Raw genomic sequence first — 16,590 nt, 5'->3', positions numbered from 1 at the left:
TCTAGAGTACTTGGAATTCTAGGCTTGAACTACCAAGCCCAGCTTATTTATTATTTTACACTTTAGTACATGCATATATGTGTGTAAGTACACATGCATGCGTGTGGTGGCCATCAGACAACACTAGGTGTCATCCTCCAGAAGATTATCCACCTCCTTTGAGACAGAGTTCATCAATTAGGCCAGACTAGCTGTCCAATGAGCCCCAAGGATCTTTGTGCCTCCCCCTCCCTGGCACTGGGATTACAAGTATGAGCCCTGAATTCTGGCATTTTTAGGTGGGTTCTGGGGATTGAACTTAAGCAAGTATTCTACTAACTGAACTATATCCTGAACCCGAGTTTTCAAATTTTAGTGTACTCAGATGTGCACAGATCAACATTAGTCAACGTTAAACAACTTTCAGTAGGTAGGACAGTATTATGGACATTGATGTATCTTTTTGTTCTCTCACTGAACCTCGAGCTTGCTGATTATTCTAGACCAGCTAGCCCGTGAGTCCTCAGGATCCGCCTGTCTATGCCTCCCCAGCACCAGACTACCACACCTGGCCTTTGTACCTGTGAGCTGGAGATTGAGCTGAGGACCCCCTGATGCTTGTGCTGCAGGCACTTTGGGGCCATGTCACCAGTCCTGAAAACCTCACTGCAAAGTGTATATACGGAAATCTGTGTGCATAAGAATCTGGAGGAGAAAGCAAACTGAGGTGACTGACACAGTATCTGAGTAAGTATAGCAATAACTACAATAGATAAAAATAGTCTAGAAAGAGAACAAACCATGGGATAAATTTGTGTACCCAATGTGAACTGGCACTTTTGTAAGAATGTTGCATTAACTAGATGGGGCTGGGCAGGTGGGTATCAGCTTGTGGAAAAACAAAATTTGTAATAGTGGTTTTCTAATATATTACTCTGAAAATAAAATTTAAATATGTATATGCATATATACATATATATATATTAGTTAAAACATATTTTTTTAGCATCCCACTGGGGAAAGCTTTCTTTCTTTCTTCCTTTCTTTCTTTCTTTCTTTCTTTTTTTTTTTTTTTCGAGACAGGGTTTCCCTGTATTGTTTTGGAGCCTATCCTGGAACTTTCTCTGGCCTGGAACTCACAGAGATCCCCTAGCCTCTGCCTCCCGAGTACTGGGATTAAAGGCGCTAGTCACCAATGCCCGGCTGGGGAAAGCTTTCTTAAAAGCATAAACCGCAACAACAACAAAAATTCTACTAAGACTTGTCTATAAAACTGTGGTTAAAGATAATATGAGGTAAAGACACGGCAACTTGGAAGCTAAGGCTGTAATATATGCATCATAGGGGACCTGATTGTGACCACCAATAGCCACTGACAGAAGAAAGAGAATGGATGCCTCAAGTTATCCTCGGACCTCCGAGTGTGCTGGTGCGCACCCCCCTTGAATAGTAGGCAAACAACTGAACAAAAGTACAAACAAAAGCCCACATTCTTTTAAAAGCCTGCATTTTTAAATGTTCTTTGAGCATGGCATGTGGTCCACACTGAGATCCCCTTGCTGATCACCACACTGGAGCAGCAACTTCGTCTGGGGAAGTCGTTTTCCTTCCGCAGTTCCAAATTACAGCAAGCAGAAGTTTAGCACTTTTTCTTCACCTCCAGCTTCCCAGTCTACCCGTCTACATGGATTCACAAAAAGCAAGGCTGTCCAGGTTTCCAGTCTGTACAGCTCCCAATTTCTGTGCTAACAAAATCACTTCACGCCAGTGACGGCAGAGTGACCCAAATGCCGGTAGAACACATGAGCAAATCCATCACCTAAGCAGTTAAAAAGGACCCAGGGTAACTCTTCTAGACATAACTTTTAAGCACTATCCACCCATGGCTGACGCACTCTGTTAGCAATGAATGGGGAAATTAAAATTCAAGCTACAGTGAGTCAATAAAATACTCCAAGATATTTTTAGCTCCCTGGCTGATGAAACAAGGATGTCTGACTCAACAGGAAGAGCTCCCTCATTTCATAAAGATACAAAGGCAAATGAGAAACAAACTAGAGGGGAGGCAGATACTCAGGTGAGGGTTGGGCTATCCACAACTATCTCAATACGGAGCCTTTCTAAGCTGTTGAGAGCTGCTCCTCGATTCTGGCAGCTCTCAAGTCCCAGCAGACACACCTATGCTGACAGCTTGCTCACGAGAACTTCAATACCCTGTACTGAGTTCTCCTTTCTACAGAAGCCACGGTCACCCTTACACTAGAGGACAGTATTTATGGCATTCCCAAGCCTAGCTCGGAAGTGTTACCAGTAGAGAATGAGAACTTCTAGATACACAGAGGAAGAAAAACCAAATGTCCACATTTTGTATCAGAGGATATCAGTGCATTTGTCCCCCTCCCATGAGCAATTAAGAGACTGACAATTCAATAAGAGTTTGCGTTATAGGTACCTTACTAACTTTTGGCAAGTTGCTAACATATTTTAAATTCCACAAGCTTTAACCTTATTTTCTCTCAGGATTTTTAGGCACACCATAATACAATATTGAGAAATGATAGCAATCACAGAACAGAGTAGAAGACGGCAGGAAGAGAGTGATTATCAAGAAGACAGGTTCCTCATCTGAATCCGGGGACATACACACAAGGCTGGGCATCAGACACACCATACAATGCTGAGGGAAGCATCGTTTTCAGTAGCTTTTGGTTATCACTACATTGTTTATTAATTTTTTGAGTTATTTATTTTTATATCATGTGTATGAGTGTTTTGTCTTTATGTATGTCTGTGAAACATATGCACATGGTGCCCTCAGAAACCAAAAGTGGATGTTGGATCCCTTAGAATTGGAGTTACATATTGTTAGGTGCCATGTGGGTGATAGGATTCAAGCCCTGGTCCTCTGAAAGAGAAGTTAAGTGCTCTACCTGCTGAGCCATCTTTCAAGCCCCATCAGTATGTTTTAAAGGAGTCTCAAAACATTGAGAATCACTAGGCAAAGACTCAGAGAAGGTGCCCTCTGTCTTCAGTGAGTCCAAGTGCGACCCAAACTGGGGCAAACTCTAGACTTAGGAAGAAAGCGCACAAAAGCCATGAAGCTTAAGTTATTAGACTCCTATAAAACGTGAAAACCCTAAGCACTTTCATTCCCTTCACACACTAACATAACAGGCAATGTAATCCCAAGAAAAAATTCCCCCAAAGGGCCTGTCTGTGATGTTTGAGAAGAATAGATATATCAGAAAGCCAAAATTATTTTTTAAAGAATGCAGGAGAACTGGAGGTACTGTGCTGTGAGGTGTGCTGTGGCCCCACGGAGTTAAAGATGCCAATGAAATATGCAAACACAGCCAAGGGAAGTCCAAAGCACGCATGAACTTAGTTCAAAGAGAGGACAGTTATCCTAAAACCCTACTGTGAAATCAATTCACAATTCATGAAAAACGTAATCTCAGATCTCTAACTCAGATTATGCTCCAAATTAAATTTTGCTATGAAATAGAGGGAGGAAGGGGAGCAGAAAAACCACTTCAGGAACAGCAGGTAGTGTATGTGTTGGGCATGATTAACTTGCCTCTTGAGTCTTGCTGTCACCTTTCTTTATGACCTGTCTGCTAAGTGACTCCAGATAACCTAGCTTCTCTTTGAATTTGGTCAGTAGGAAAGAAGACAAAGAAACCCACTTAAAAAACAACATAAGACCATCCACAGCTTGTATCCATTGCAAAGGGAAGTACTGGGAGAAAGAATGGCAATTCCAAGAGGAACATGAACTTTGCTGCACAGACTGTCCTAGCCCAAGCCAAGAAAAGTGGGGGGTAAAATGCTCTGTTCACTCACAGTAACTGTGAGACATTCAGAACCCAAGACAGGATCACACTAATAGCGACAACATAGGAAGGCACAGCACAAGACGTGGCGGAGGAGGACAAGGGAACAAAGCACTTCAAGGCACAGTATGACTGACACTGAGTTCCCCACTCAACCCCTCTGTAGAGGCCAACACCAGTCCCTGTGTAAGACAACTAAGTGGCAGCTCTCATCTGGCACATCACCAAGGCTCCAAGGGGTCAGAGGTTGGAAGTAGCAATTCTCTTAATATGGCCACAGGACACACTGAGGCCAGTGCACACTCCAGAAGAACCCAAAAGGTTTACTGCCGAGAGAAAAGACTACAGGGTCCTGAGCTGCAGAAGATGCTGATAGCTAAGCAATGGCAGGAGGGAGCATGCTGGCAGTAGGCATGAGCAACCACTGTGAAGTACCATTATAAGCTAAGAAACCTCTAGAAACCTCCAGTTAGGATAACAGGTTCTTCTATATTAGTCCCCTTCCTTTTTATCCTGAAGGAAATTTCATGTATAGGATTAAGTGCTTTCTTAAGCTTCCCAAAAGAATACTGATTAGGAAATGTCAATAAAGTGGCTGAGGGCATCCAGGGTGGAGTTTGGGGAACCCATGATGGAAAAGCTAGGCTTTACATGGACTGACTACCTATCTCAACAGAATTCCAACTGTACATGTGAAAGAGAAATACTGAAGGCTTACTCTCTTGTTTCTTTACATTAGTGAGCAATAAATTCTGACAAGAATAAAGAAAACTAAAGATGAAAAAGTTCAAGACTCTAGTTACCTTGAATTGCCTTTAATCAGACCTCTGTCTCCAAGCTCCGTAGAGACTGGCTATTTCAGTCAGTTTCCCCAGGGACAGAGAGGCCAATGGGGAGTCCACAAAATATGTTCAATTACACATCAAATTCTGCTGAGATTTCAGTTTACTCAACAGCAGAGCTTAAGATAAGCATGGTGAGGTGTGTGTGTGTGTGTCTGTGTGTGTGTGTGTATTAACTTTTGCAAAAATACCAATGAGGTACAAAATGTATGGGTTATCTTGTTCTATGGAAGCCACATCTCCTAAAATACATCACTACTAGAAGGTTCCAAGGCAGCCAAGTGCCAGACAAGGAAAGAGAGGCTTCCAGGGATTGCATTGTCAGCCTGCTGTGTTACTCCGCCTAAAGAGTTATCATCATTATCTCTTTCGTCTGCCTCCTTCTCTCCAGGTCACCAAGGGTCTTAATGACTCTGACAACGCTTGTCAGAAAGACCAGGAACAATAGCTATGGTTAACCGGGGCTGGATGCTCCAATGAGCCTTCAGAAGTGGAAGACAAAGGAATACCATAAAACAAAGACTAAGGAGCAATTCAAAACTGAACTAGACTGTATTCAAGAAGCACTTATGACATTTACTTCCTTCTCTCTCAGCAAATGTCCATCATGGCAAGGAAGGTTGCCATGATATTCTAATTAGATCAAGACTAAACTCTCTAACTTAGGAATTCGGACTCATTGTATTCTTTGTTTTGTTTTGTTAGTTAAGGCAAATTTCAGGTCATTTAATCACCCACTCTGGACTACCATAAGCAAATAACTTGGAGGGTGAGCCAATACAGTGATCACAGCTAGAACTACAATTCTGGGGTATGCCAGAAAACTGAAATGGCTGCATGCGTTTTCACTAAGGATACAGTAGTTTTCATCCCATAAGAAAAGCAGTGCAGAAAATTAACACACTATGAATTAGTTACTGTCCGAGAAAAACCACACGTTTGTGATTGGGTAAGTGGAGGCTAGAGACCACCTCCAGACTCCCTTGTCAATGTGCGTATTCTCAGCTACTAATACTTGATATCACAAAAAAAGAATCAAGCCTATTGAACCAACTAAACTTCAAGTCACTTACATAAAGAAGTATTTTTCCATAATTATGTAGACTGAACTTAATGTACATGTTTACCAACAGCAAAAAAAGGTCACATTATAAAAGAGGAAAAAGAACGCAGGGCGTTGGTGGTGGTGCACACCTTTAATCCCAGGACTCGGGAGGCAGAGGCAGGCAAGATCTCTGTGAGTTCAAGGCCAGCCTGGTCTGCAGAGCCAGTTCCAGGAAGGCCTCCAAAACAACACAGAGAAACCCTGTCTCGGAAAAAAAAAAAAAAAAAAAAGAGGGAAAAGAAAGGGCTCTCCCTCACCTCCTGAAGACTCACTGCAAAGAACTGCTAACATGTGGGTGAAACGGGAACAGACACAAAAGTGAGGAAGTCATGTGATTTAGCAATGAAGAGTGTCCCGTCCCACAAGGAGGGCGGAAAATGGAAAATGCAAAGTCCTTGGGCTCAAACAGGCAAAAGATTGTACATGATTCTTTTCTACAGGAGAACTTTCCCCCTGATTAAAGATCAGGGCTGGAATAGTAGACAGTGGTGTTTGTGCAACAGCGTGTCCAGGTGCTCGACAGACTTCAGCTTTCCTTTCTCTTCCTACCACATGACTCTAGTTAAGAGACTCCTCAGCAAAGACCAGAGGTGGTTGGTTTCTCAGAAAGCCTCTTCTAGCACCTGCCAGTTTCTAGGTAGTCCTCTAATTTAAGTAAAATAAAGGCAATGTCACCATATTTTGCAGTGACAGTCCCTAGGTATGTCAGATAAACAGAAAGTAAAGGTCTGTAGGGAGATATCCACCCCGCCCTCGCCTTAGCACTGACCATGCCCGTCTCGTGGTCACAGGTGTGGATTGTGAGGGAGGCAGGACTATGTCTGGCGTCCTGGACCCCAGCACTCTCTCTTGCTTTCGGTCTGGTCACAGAGGGCAGCCTGGGTGAATCCTTGGAGCTGGAACCGGCCGCAGTCTCTGGTTTCTTGTGTAAATACACTCTCCCCAAATAAACTTCACTTAACCAGTACTGAGTCTAGTAAATCTTTTTTGTTTGTTTGTTGTTTTGTTTTTCAAGACAGGGTTTCTCTGTATTGTTTTGGAGGCTGTTTTGGAACTAGCTCTTGTAGACCAGGCTGGCCTCGAACTCACAGAGATCCACCTGCCTCTGCCTCCCAAGTGCTGGGATTAAAGGCGTGTGCCACCAATGCCCAGCCTGAGTCTAGTAAATCTTGATTCCCATACAATAGAGGTTTCCATAAAAACCAGTCTCCTTCCCCCCACCTTTCTCTCTCTCTCTCTCTCTCTCTCTCTCTCTCTCACACACACACACACACACACACACACATACACACACACAATTAAAATATATCCATGTCTAGTTCTACATGATTTTTTTAATTTTCATGTGAAGCTTTCACTTAAAGAGTAAAATATCTAGAGTCCTATTCCATTTAAATAGATTCACGTTGAGTTCCTGGGAAGTTTTCCAGCGAGTTAGATTACTTTAAAATTGGACATGCATTAAATGAAGCTTTGTCTCACAAAGTGAGCAAGTAACTGATATGGCATCTGTATGTTCAGTCGCACAAGGTTCCTTTATCTGGGAAACATTACTCAGAGACAAACAGGACATCAGATTACAGTCCTAGAGAATCATGCTTGCCTCTTCTACCGATGCTGCTAGCTCTCACAAACATTATATGTGCCTCAACCGCCAGCTTCCAGAGGAATCTGTAATCTACCTGCTCCATCTTGCTTCCCAAAGGCTCCCCTACTTGACACGCATGCCCCCTCTCATTCATTCCACTGCAGTCACCGTTCATTCCTGAGAGGTTCACTTGCAGTAAATGTGCGGAGTGCTGTGCTTTAATACCAGGAGCAAAAACAGAAGAAGCCTTCTGCATTGTAATGTATAATGAAACCAGCCCCTTCCCCCCACCCCATTCGGGGTTCTCTGGACTTGCACTAAAAGCCATTGCAGGAAGAGGCTCATTCCTGGGTGCCAGCTTCCTTTCGCGTTACCTGCTTCAGTATACTTCAGTCCCACTTTTTCTTCTGTGTCCTTTGTCTTTGGGGGTGGCCAGACAGCTTGGAGTCTGCCAGGAGTCCTGTCGTCCTGCTCTGTGGGGCTCTGGTCAGGCTGTGCAAAACACGCAAAGGATAATTTAAGTGAAATATGGCCAGAGCCAATTGATTCTTGGAAACACACATCCTAGCACTAATCCTAATATCGATTTAACATCCAGCTGCAGGTTCTCTCAGTACTTGTAAACTGAGGCATCTTAGTACAGTAGGAACCTCTATCCAGAAGGGTAAAGGGTCAGTTGGGATAAAAACTAAAGCAAGCAAAACAAAACAAAAAACAAACAAGCAAAAACCCTCAAGGCTACCTGCCATGCAACCCTTTATGCATTATGCTTGTTATTCAGCTTTTTAAAGGGTGCAAGTAATTTTTGAATTGCAGAAACAAAAACAAATGCATTAACTTCTGGCACATTTATAGAAATATTTACAAATGGACTCCAAACAGCCCCATACTATTTACAATAAGGACTAAGTTTGCATTTTCCATGAGCATTAGCAATAATTGAAGACACACGTCTCTAAGCAATCCACACTAATTTTAATTCTTTCTATTACAAAATAAAAGCAAGTGCAAGGTTTTTTTTTTAAATAGGAGTTGAATTTTCAACTATAATGCTATAGTGTGTTTAGATTTAACTACAACCTATGACAATTTTTCTGGAGATTTTAATTTTTCATTGTAATTAAATATACGAGCAGATATGATGATCCTATATTGACTTGATGTTTAACAAGAAACTCTATCCGTTGTTCCCATGAACTTTGAATGCCAAACCCTCCCTGGCCATTATAAATTAACTTTCTTTGAACAATTACATCTTGTATTAGCTAAACTTTCCTGTGCTCTGATTTCATTTCTTTTTTCCATTAGGGTTAGGGCTAAGTTCCTCTTTTCATATATGGGGAGGCAGGCTCAGAGATTATCAGGGTCACCTCGCCATAAATGACAGAGTTGGGATTAAAAATGAGTTCTCATTCTAAATTCAATACTCAGCCAGGAAACAAACAACACAGAATATTTCAGTTATATCATAAGCACACGTTTTGCTAACTGGCACATTCTCAGAGGATAGCCTGTGTTCAGAGCAGTATAGCTGAATGGTGAGGAAATCCCTATAAATCTGGGCTAGACTTGCACTCATATGTAGTATCACTTCCCCATGTTGCTAATGTTCTAGAAGCACAATGGCCATTGTTGTTTAAACTCAGGGTGCACATTTTTCCCTTCCTTCCAACACATCCTCACACAGGTAACAATTACGTTAGAGAAAAAGCTTCATACTCTTTTGCAAGATGAATTTAATATCATTATTACTAATTTTTTTAGCCAAAGGAAGTAAAATACTAATAATGACAGGCCACTAGTATTCATTTTTTACAAGAAACCTGAAAAGAAAAAAATTACAGCATTATATTTTATGTCAAAATGTAGAACCCAATTCTACATACGCTTTTGGGGTCAGAGGGGCTGTCTGCTGGCCTTGACTTGGACCTTTCGAACACAGCGCGCAGTGATTCCTTCTCATGCCTCATCTTTCGCTTGAGGGCTTCCAGCTCAGAGGTGTCAGCTGTGGTCCCCTTTTTAGGGGGACGGATGAATAAGGCCTTAAAGGCCTCCAGGGCAGTCTCTGGTGGCTTTGACTTCACCTGGCCACCCTGGGCTTGGGCATCTCCAGAACTCTTCTGGCTCTCCTGGTCAGTACTGTAGCCCATCTCGTCTGCCCCACGGAAGTCGGGGTCGGCTTCCTTCAGTTCAGTTCTTGGCATGTCAATGTTGAGTAGCTGAGAAAGCTGCTCCAGGAGAGTAGGAGTGGCCTTCGGATCAGTTGCTCTACCCTGGCCCTTCACTGTCTGCGGGCCTCCCTGCGCCAGAGACTTATGAACAGGCTGGGTCAACTTGAGCAAAGCCAAGTCCCCGTCCTTGGGTTTGATTTCAGTGATGGTCTCCCCCGCCTCTGTTGTAGCCCCCTTCTTCAGCACACGGAGCCCACTAAAGAAAGCTGGAAGCTGGAAGGACTTCTCTCCAGGAGCTTCTCTCTGTCTTTTAGAAACAGTACTCTCAGTGGCACCAACAGTCTGGTCTGTTGCTGCAGGTGGGATTTGGAACGTTTCTCCTTCAGCCTGGCCCTGCCCGTGGCCGTGCTCTGCCGGATGGCTACCATCACCGCCAGGGTCCAGTGTGCTACTTGTCTCAGGTAAAGTTCTCTGAGAATCACCACAGAGTTGTGCATCATCAGTTTCCCCGGTGTCTTTATTTTCTCCCGAATCTCCCGGTCTTTCTTTGGGCTCTTGATATGGTTCAGATAAAACAACAGTGGTGGACTCCCGGCTATCGAGGCCGCTTCCTCCTTCTGCCTCTTGGCCTCCGTCTTCAGAGTCGGAATCACTGGTGGTGTGAACCAGGGTCCCATGGACCCAGATGACATCCTCACTATCCACTCTCACGGTGGCAGGTGGAAGCAGCTCTTGACCAGGGGAAGAAGCGTCCTCTATGTCTTTCCCCTGACTTCCCTCCGAACCTGTCTCCGCCCTTGCAGACTCCCCATCATGTTCTGCACCAGGTGGAATTGGAGCCTCTGCCTGGGGCTGATCTGAGCCTTCGCTGGGATGGTCTCTCTCAGGAGCAGGATTCACCTCTAAACTACGAAATGCCTTCAGCACAGCATCTTCTTCAGGATCCAAGGAGTCCAATTTACTTGTAAATCCAAACAGGGATTTCATAGAGAATTTACTCAGGATCGACTGAGCCATCTCAAGTCCGGCTTCGGGTTTGTCTGGTTCCAGCACATCTCTGCTGTTGAGAGAGTTTCCAACCTCCTCCATGTCCCTGCGGTGCCCTTGACAGAAGTTCTTCCTTGTGTTACCTGCCCTGCTCGGCTCAGTTTATCCGCTCCATCTGCTCTTGACTTACAGGACAGGGAGCCACAGGACCGGGGAGAGAGCCAGGCTTCCAGCAGCTCAGAAAACACACTTGGTCTCTTTCAGGTCACAGAGCCCTCCCTTCCGGTTTGTTCGATGCCGGCGTGCCCAGGGCAACTTGTTAAGTCTGGGCAACTCTATGCCCCAAAGCAGCTGAGGCCGCACACCTTACTACACATGGGCAGGCAGGCTGCTCTTCTGGACTTCCGTATTTACTCCCTGGACAAAAGGCTTTTTGTCGCAGCCAAAGTCAGTCTGTCCCGTAATCCCAGCCCTGGACTTCAGGAGGAGCTCCGCCCCGTGCCTACGATTCTCCTGGTAACATTCAACTTCCTCATTGGTGAGCAAGTTGAGGTTCCTAAATGTGCTGACAGCCTTGAACCACCGCCTGGTGCAGCCCAAGAGATTCCAAAGTGAATCAGCAGAAAATGACCCAAGGACTTGTGAAGTGAGCCCTTTTTTTTCCACCCAGATCTTAATCAGAGGCCTGGCCAGCCAGGCCCCAAACCCAGCATTTCGCCCACATCAACAGCCTCCTGCAAACCCCTAATCAAAGACAGGAAGTAAAGAAAAAGATCCTCTCAAAGTGCCCAGAACTCTTAGAGCAGTTAATTTACTACCCTTGGAATGCCTTTTGTTTTCAAATGCTTTCCTTCAGCCAGCCGGCAGGTTTCATCTGGAATGCAGATTTTCTCTGACTGCTACGGAGGAAAACCAACTAGACTGGTTTCAGATTACTGCTGTTTTAGCTCTGCCCTGCCTGGGTGTTCTGCAAACAGGTACTTAGCTAGCACACCCACCACACCCGGAGTCCACCTACTGTAGGGCAGCAAAATAAACAGCCCCAGCCGTGTGCCAATGATTACTGTCTGAGTTATGGGCCAACCTCAGGTCTCTTTCTAATCAGGAGTAGTGACTCCTTTCTGCTTTGGTATTGCAACCAAATAAATGGGCCGAACATGGCACGATTTTGGCACACAATGTTCCTTCTTGGTTAAAGTCATTCACCAAAGATTCCCAAGGATCGATATTTCTTTAAAGGTCTAAAATACCTATCAATTTGGTCTCCATTGCTCATTTTGTGCAAAAAAGCAAAACCAAAGAAACCCAGCACGGACTGGATAAAACACTGTTCTGATTATATGTGGCAGACCTAGAAATCTTAGGAGACAGGGCAAGGCGATCATACTGCCTAGTGACCACTTGGGACATCATCCTGTTAAACCCAAAGATCTGAGGAATTTTGATTGCAATAATTCATTTTTAGCGATGAATGATTGCAAAAAAGGAAAACACAAAGAAGCTGTATACTCCACTAAACCTTATAGAAAAGAACAAACCCTAATTGGTTTCTGTGGCTAAATGCATCCATTCTGGATGACTCTGACTCTGACATTTTGGAATTATTAACTGACCTAAATTGAAAAGGTAGGAATGTAGCAGAATGTGTACCTAGCATGTTCAAGGCTTTGGGCTCAATCTCCAGCAGAGCAAAACAACATATTTAAACAAAACAAAGTAAACATCAGGGCAGGGTAAAAGAAAAAAAAAAAGGAAAAAAGGAGAGAGAGAGATCTGATGGTGCCATTCTGAAAAAGATTCCGCTCTAGAGGAAATACCCATTGATAAAAATCTGACTTCTTTGAGATTGTGGAAAGAAGGTATCATCGCACCAATTTCATAAACTACATACACAGGACAAGGGGAAGAGATTCTAGTTCTGCATACTTGATGTTTTCCTTCTCTCTGAGGATGTTTCATTTGCTATAATTTAGGACTGATTTCCAAAGTAAGATTTCAGGCACCTCTACAGACTTGGGCAAAAACACAAGCTGGAAGGGGTGACTAGTTTCTCTACACCGTAGTACTAGGCAGATGTATAGGATTTCAGCATGTCCTCATTATCCACAGGTGCCATTACAGTTTCATAGGAAATGGATCCAGAGATCACTGGATTGGCATCCCTCCAATCTAGGTAGTAAAGCTTTATTAGACTTATTTTAGATTCAGAAATCAAAGTGAAGAGAGGAAATTGAGTAGAGTTTCACAGGGTAGTGGGTGTGAATGAAGACACAAATATCTAGAATTGAGCATCTACGATATGCCCAAGCATGTCTTAAATGCTTTGCAAATACTAACTCATTATAGATAGGTGCTATAGCTTGGAATTTATTCTGTTTCTCTGCTAGGAAATGGATACAAAAAGATTAAGTAACTCATGTTTATAGGATCAATGAACAATGGAACCAGAATTTGGCTCTAGGACACACTCTTTTTTTTTTCCTTCAAATTAGAAACAAGATTGTTTTACATGTCAATCTCAGTTCCCTCTCCCTCCCCTCCTCCCCTGCCCTCCACTGACTCCCTATCCCATACCCTTTCTGCTCCTCAAGGAGGGTGAGGTCTTCCATGGGGGATCTTCAGAGTATGTCATATCCTTTGGAGCAGGGCCTAGGACACACTCTTAACCACCCGCTAGAACTCAGAAGTGGGCTTCCTGCCCTAGATCTGAGATACACTTCTCCTTTGGGATGACACAGAGACAGGCTCAACAAAAACTTATTGACAGAATAACTGTGCTTATACACTGCTGGAACTTTAGAGCAAATCATTTATGCAGTTATTTATTTGAATGTTTAATAATTGTATAACTTAAATAATTACATCATCTAAAATTAAATTATTTATTTTGGAAAATTATTACAAAAAAATCAGAAATGAGGAAAAATTAGAGAACCTTCCAGCAGAGGAGTTTCTAAGAGAGGAAAATGCCATTGAATTTTCCTTGTCTAGAAGATTTGTAAGGCCATGACAGAAACTGGATAGAGGATGATTAATTTTCTGTGTTTTCAAGGCCTAAGCCAATGGGGGGCCTAGACTCACTATGCCTGTACCTATGGACCAACCAGGAAAATGAGCACATAGTGTTGATGGGCTGCCTACTGTCGGGGAAGATGACAACTCCCTCTGTCCATCCTGGACTCCAGCTTTGACCTTGACCTTCTGCTAGCTGTTAGTCATTTGACCAACATTACTACCTGCAAACTTTGTAAATGTCTCATTACTGTCAATTACAGTAGACTTTCTTTGTTCTCTTATTTACATGACCAACTTGTAGCTTTACCATGGCAAAGAGCTAACTCCATCCTAGTCACTAAGATGTAGCTGCAGTCTTTCTTGGTTACCTCATTTTTAACTCCTTAAATAGAGTGGTCTGACATGGTCTAGCAGGAACCTTCTAGTTTGATGCTATCATTCCTAACTGTTGGTCTGTCACAATCAGGTATACTAGGAGCAAGAATTTACAAAAAGGATAATACTCTTTGTAGTCATTCCTCAAGAGCCTCAGAGGGTGCCTGCTAGCCTGCTGTCAGTGGCCCAGAGCTCTGTCCTTCCTCTTCTTCTTTTTTGTGTAACCTGGTTATCTCCTACCCAACTATTAGATGCCTTCTTCATCTTTACCATGTTAACATTTAATCTTCCTTTTAATTTCAACCTCTGTTTTCACTGTTACTTATGTGAGCAACTTAGCACTGTTTGTGATGAGTCCCTTTCCATTACAATGTACAGAGAGCTATCTATCTCCTGTATCACAATGAATGAAAATAAAATAATGGGTAAGGATGGGCTGTATTGAGTCCAGGGAGTATCTTTTTGTTCCCCAAATGAAACCTGATGTAATATCGGGAAAGTAGAGGAAATATGACATCAAAAATTATGAAGTTTCATCTAAAAGGATCATAGGATTATGGAAGGATATGTGTGTATCTGAGACTGAAGTGAACCTTGGAAAATTACAAGTCAAGCATCTTGACTTCATTTTAAAGATGAAAACATCTGAAATCGAGGAGTCAAACAGCTGCCACTGGCCAAGCACTAACAACAGCACATCCTACCAGTCCTGCAGCACACTGCCCATTGCTAGGCCAGATCTTACCCTTCACTCCCCACATCTTCTAACACCTTACTTCTACTTAATCCAAAGTAATGTGAACTAAAGTTGAGAGCTCACACTAATGTAAATTAATCCTTAGACTTCTTAGGCTTCCCCTAGGCTTGTAGCATCTGCACTCCCACCCCAAATAACTTATACCATCTCCAATAATAGCTATAAACTATTTCTGTTAATCAGTTTAACAAAAAGCAGGCCATATATCCAGGCTATGGTGGTGCATGCCTTTAATTGGATCTCTGAGTTTGAGATTAGCCTGGTTTACAGAGTTCCAGGACAGCCAGGGCAACACAGAGAAACCCTGTCCTGACAGAACAACAAACAAACAAACAAAAGCAAAACCAGGCCACATGTGCACATTGTAAGGACAAGTCCCAGTGATTAAGGCCTTTAACTGCTGAGCAGTGTAAAATATTTCTAAGACTGGTTCCACCATGGAAATGGTGACACATGGACAACATGAAAGAATCTGAAAGGAGACCAGTGAAACTGGCTGTGCTGTGAAACTGGAAGACAGCAGAGTGTGCATGATCTTTCCTTGAACAAGGGCTGTGTGCAGTTAGGAGCACAGTTACTGTTCCTAGGGTCCATCCAAGCTTAGCACCTATGTCTTTTTCTAGACAAGTGACATTTGTCACCTGGAGAATGACAGTACTATGATGGGGGATGTCCTTCTGTATGCTGTGAATATATGTTTCTCTTATTGTTTGATGAATAAAGCTGTTTTGGCCAATGGACAGGCAGGATTTAGCCAGACAGGAAGTACAAATAGGGACAAAGAAAGGTAGTAGTTGGAATCAGGGAGATGCCATGTAGCTGAGAGCAAGCAAGAGACCTGGGCATAACTGGTAAGCCAAGACCATGCACAGATAAACAGATTAATAGAAATGGGCTAATAATTAAGAGAGAGCTGGCCAATAATAATCCTGAGCCACAGGCCAAACAGTTTATGTAACAATTAACGTAAGTCTCTGTGTATTTATTTGGGATGAAACAGCTGTGGGGACTGGGCAGGACAGAAACTTCTCACTACTGTACTATCTCATGGTGATGAGGGGATTACACAAACAAATGTATGTGTTTGCTGTTCCCCTCCATGCCTGGTCATAGCACTTCATGAATACTTCAGGCTTTCATGGGAAAGAAACAACCTTTTTAGTGACGTCAGCCCATATCTAACAGGCTGCTTTTCCTTTGTTTTTTCAATGGGAAACAAATATTTACTAATGAACTGACAGTCCAAGCAGGGAGTTGCTCCCTCCCAAGTTTCCATTATCAATGCATTTGGAAAGAGAGACTAACAGTCTCCTAAATCACTGTTTCATTTATATTCTTCTGGATTCCAAAGCCAATTTTTTCAGGGCATTCCTTTGAGTGTTTCAGGGCCAGTACTTTCAGGGTTGGATTTTCTACCTCCTTCACCTTTGGAGAGTGATTAAGTACAGATTTTCTTAGCTGACTCTACAGAAAGTCACTAAGTTCTCTATTCTTCATTAATTTCTTGGTCCAAGCTGATTTTCAAACCAATTCAACCATTTCAGGACAGGGGGATGGGGCCGGGAATCTGTAGACTTGGAGCATCTTTCCATTTTTCCTCAATGTCTGCTGAAGCACAGATAGCAACCCTCAAGGACAGACTCACATCTGTAATTTCCCATCCTCACTATGAGAGCTCTTATACTCCACTCCCCTTTTTTTGTCTTTATGTCAATTCATTAGATTTCAAAGGGGCTGTTTCATTTACACTGTGAAAAGTAAGGTCAAGCTGGTACGGTTCTTACTGTCAAATATTTCTAAGACTGGATTCTTTGAGTCAATGTCAAGTATCTTCTGGGAAGGCAACTCACTATTAATGACAAATAAAATAATGGAAAGAGAAAATCTGCAACTCTGCTTGTGTGGCTGGTGGGAGGGACAGCCATTAAGGTACAGAAT

General features: G+C 43.0%; 1 protein-coding gene across 5 annotated transcripts in view; it reads right to left on the bottom strand.

Annotated features, from left to right (window-relative positions):
• Fmn1 (formin 1) overlaps positions 1-16,590 on the bottom strand; it is a 361,689-nt gene that overhangs the window by 241,881 nt on the left and 103,218 nt on the right. For 3 of the 5 annotated variants that reach the window (XM_021231093.2, XM_040746011.1, XM_013122492.3), the window contains one exon: positions 7,722-7,839. The exons of 1 other annotated variant lie outside the window; for it this stretch is intronic. In XM_021231093.2, the coding sequence (XP_021086752.1) occupies positions 7,722-7,839 (118 nt within the window). Of the gene's footprint in view, positions 1-7,721; positions 7,840-9,233; positions 13,017-16,590 lie in introns of those variants that run through there. One more of the 5 variants, XM_005064771.4, reaches the window with a different exon arrangement.

The sequence above is a fragment of the Mesocricetus auratus genome, unplaced genomic scaffold, assembly GCF_017639785.1.
Source record: "Mesocricetus auratus isolate SY011 unplaced genomic scaffold, BCM_Maur_2.0 Super-Scaffold_100004, whole genome shotgun sequence".
In the NCBI taxonomy this organism is placed as follows: Eukaryota; Metazoa; Chordata; class Mammalia; order Rodentia; family Cricetidae; genus Mesocricetus; species Mesocricetus auratus.
This window is presented reverse-complemented; position numbering and strand designations above follow the sequence as displayed.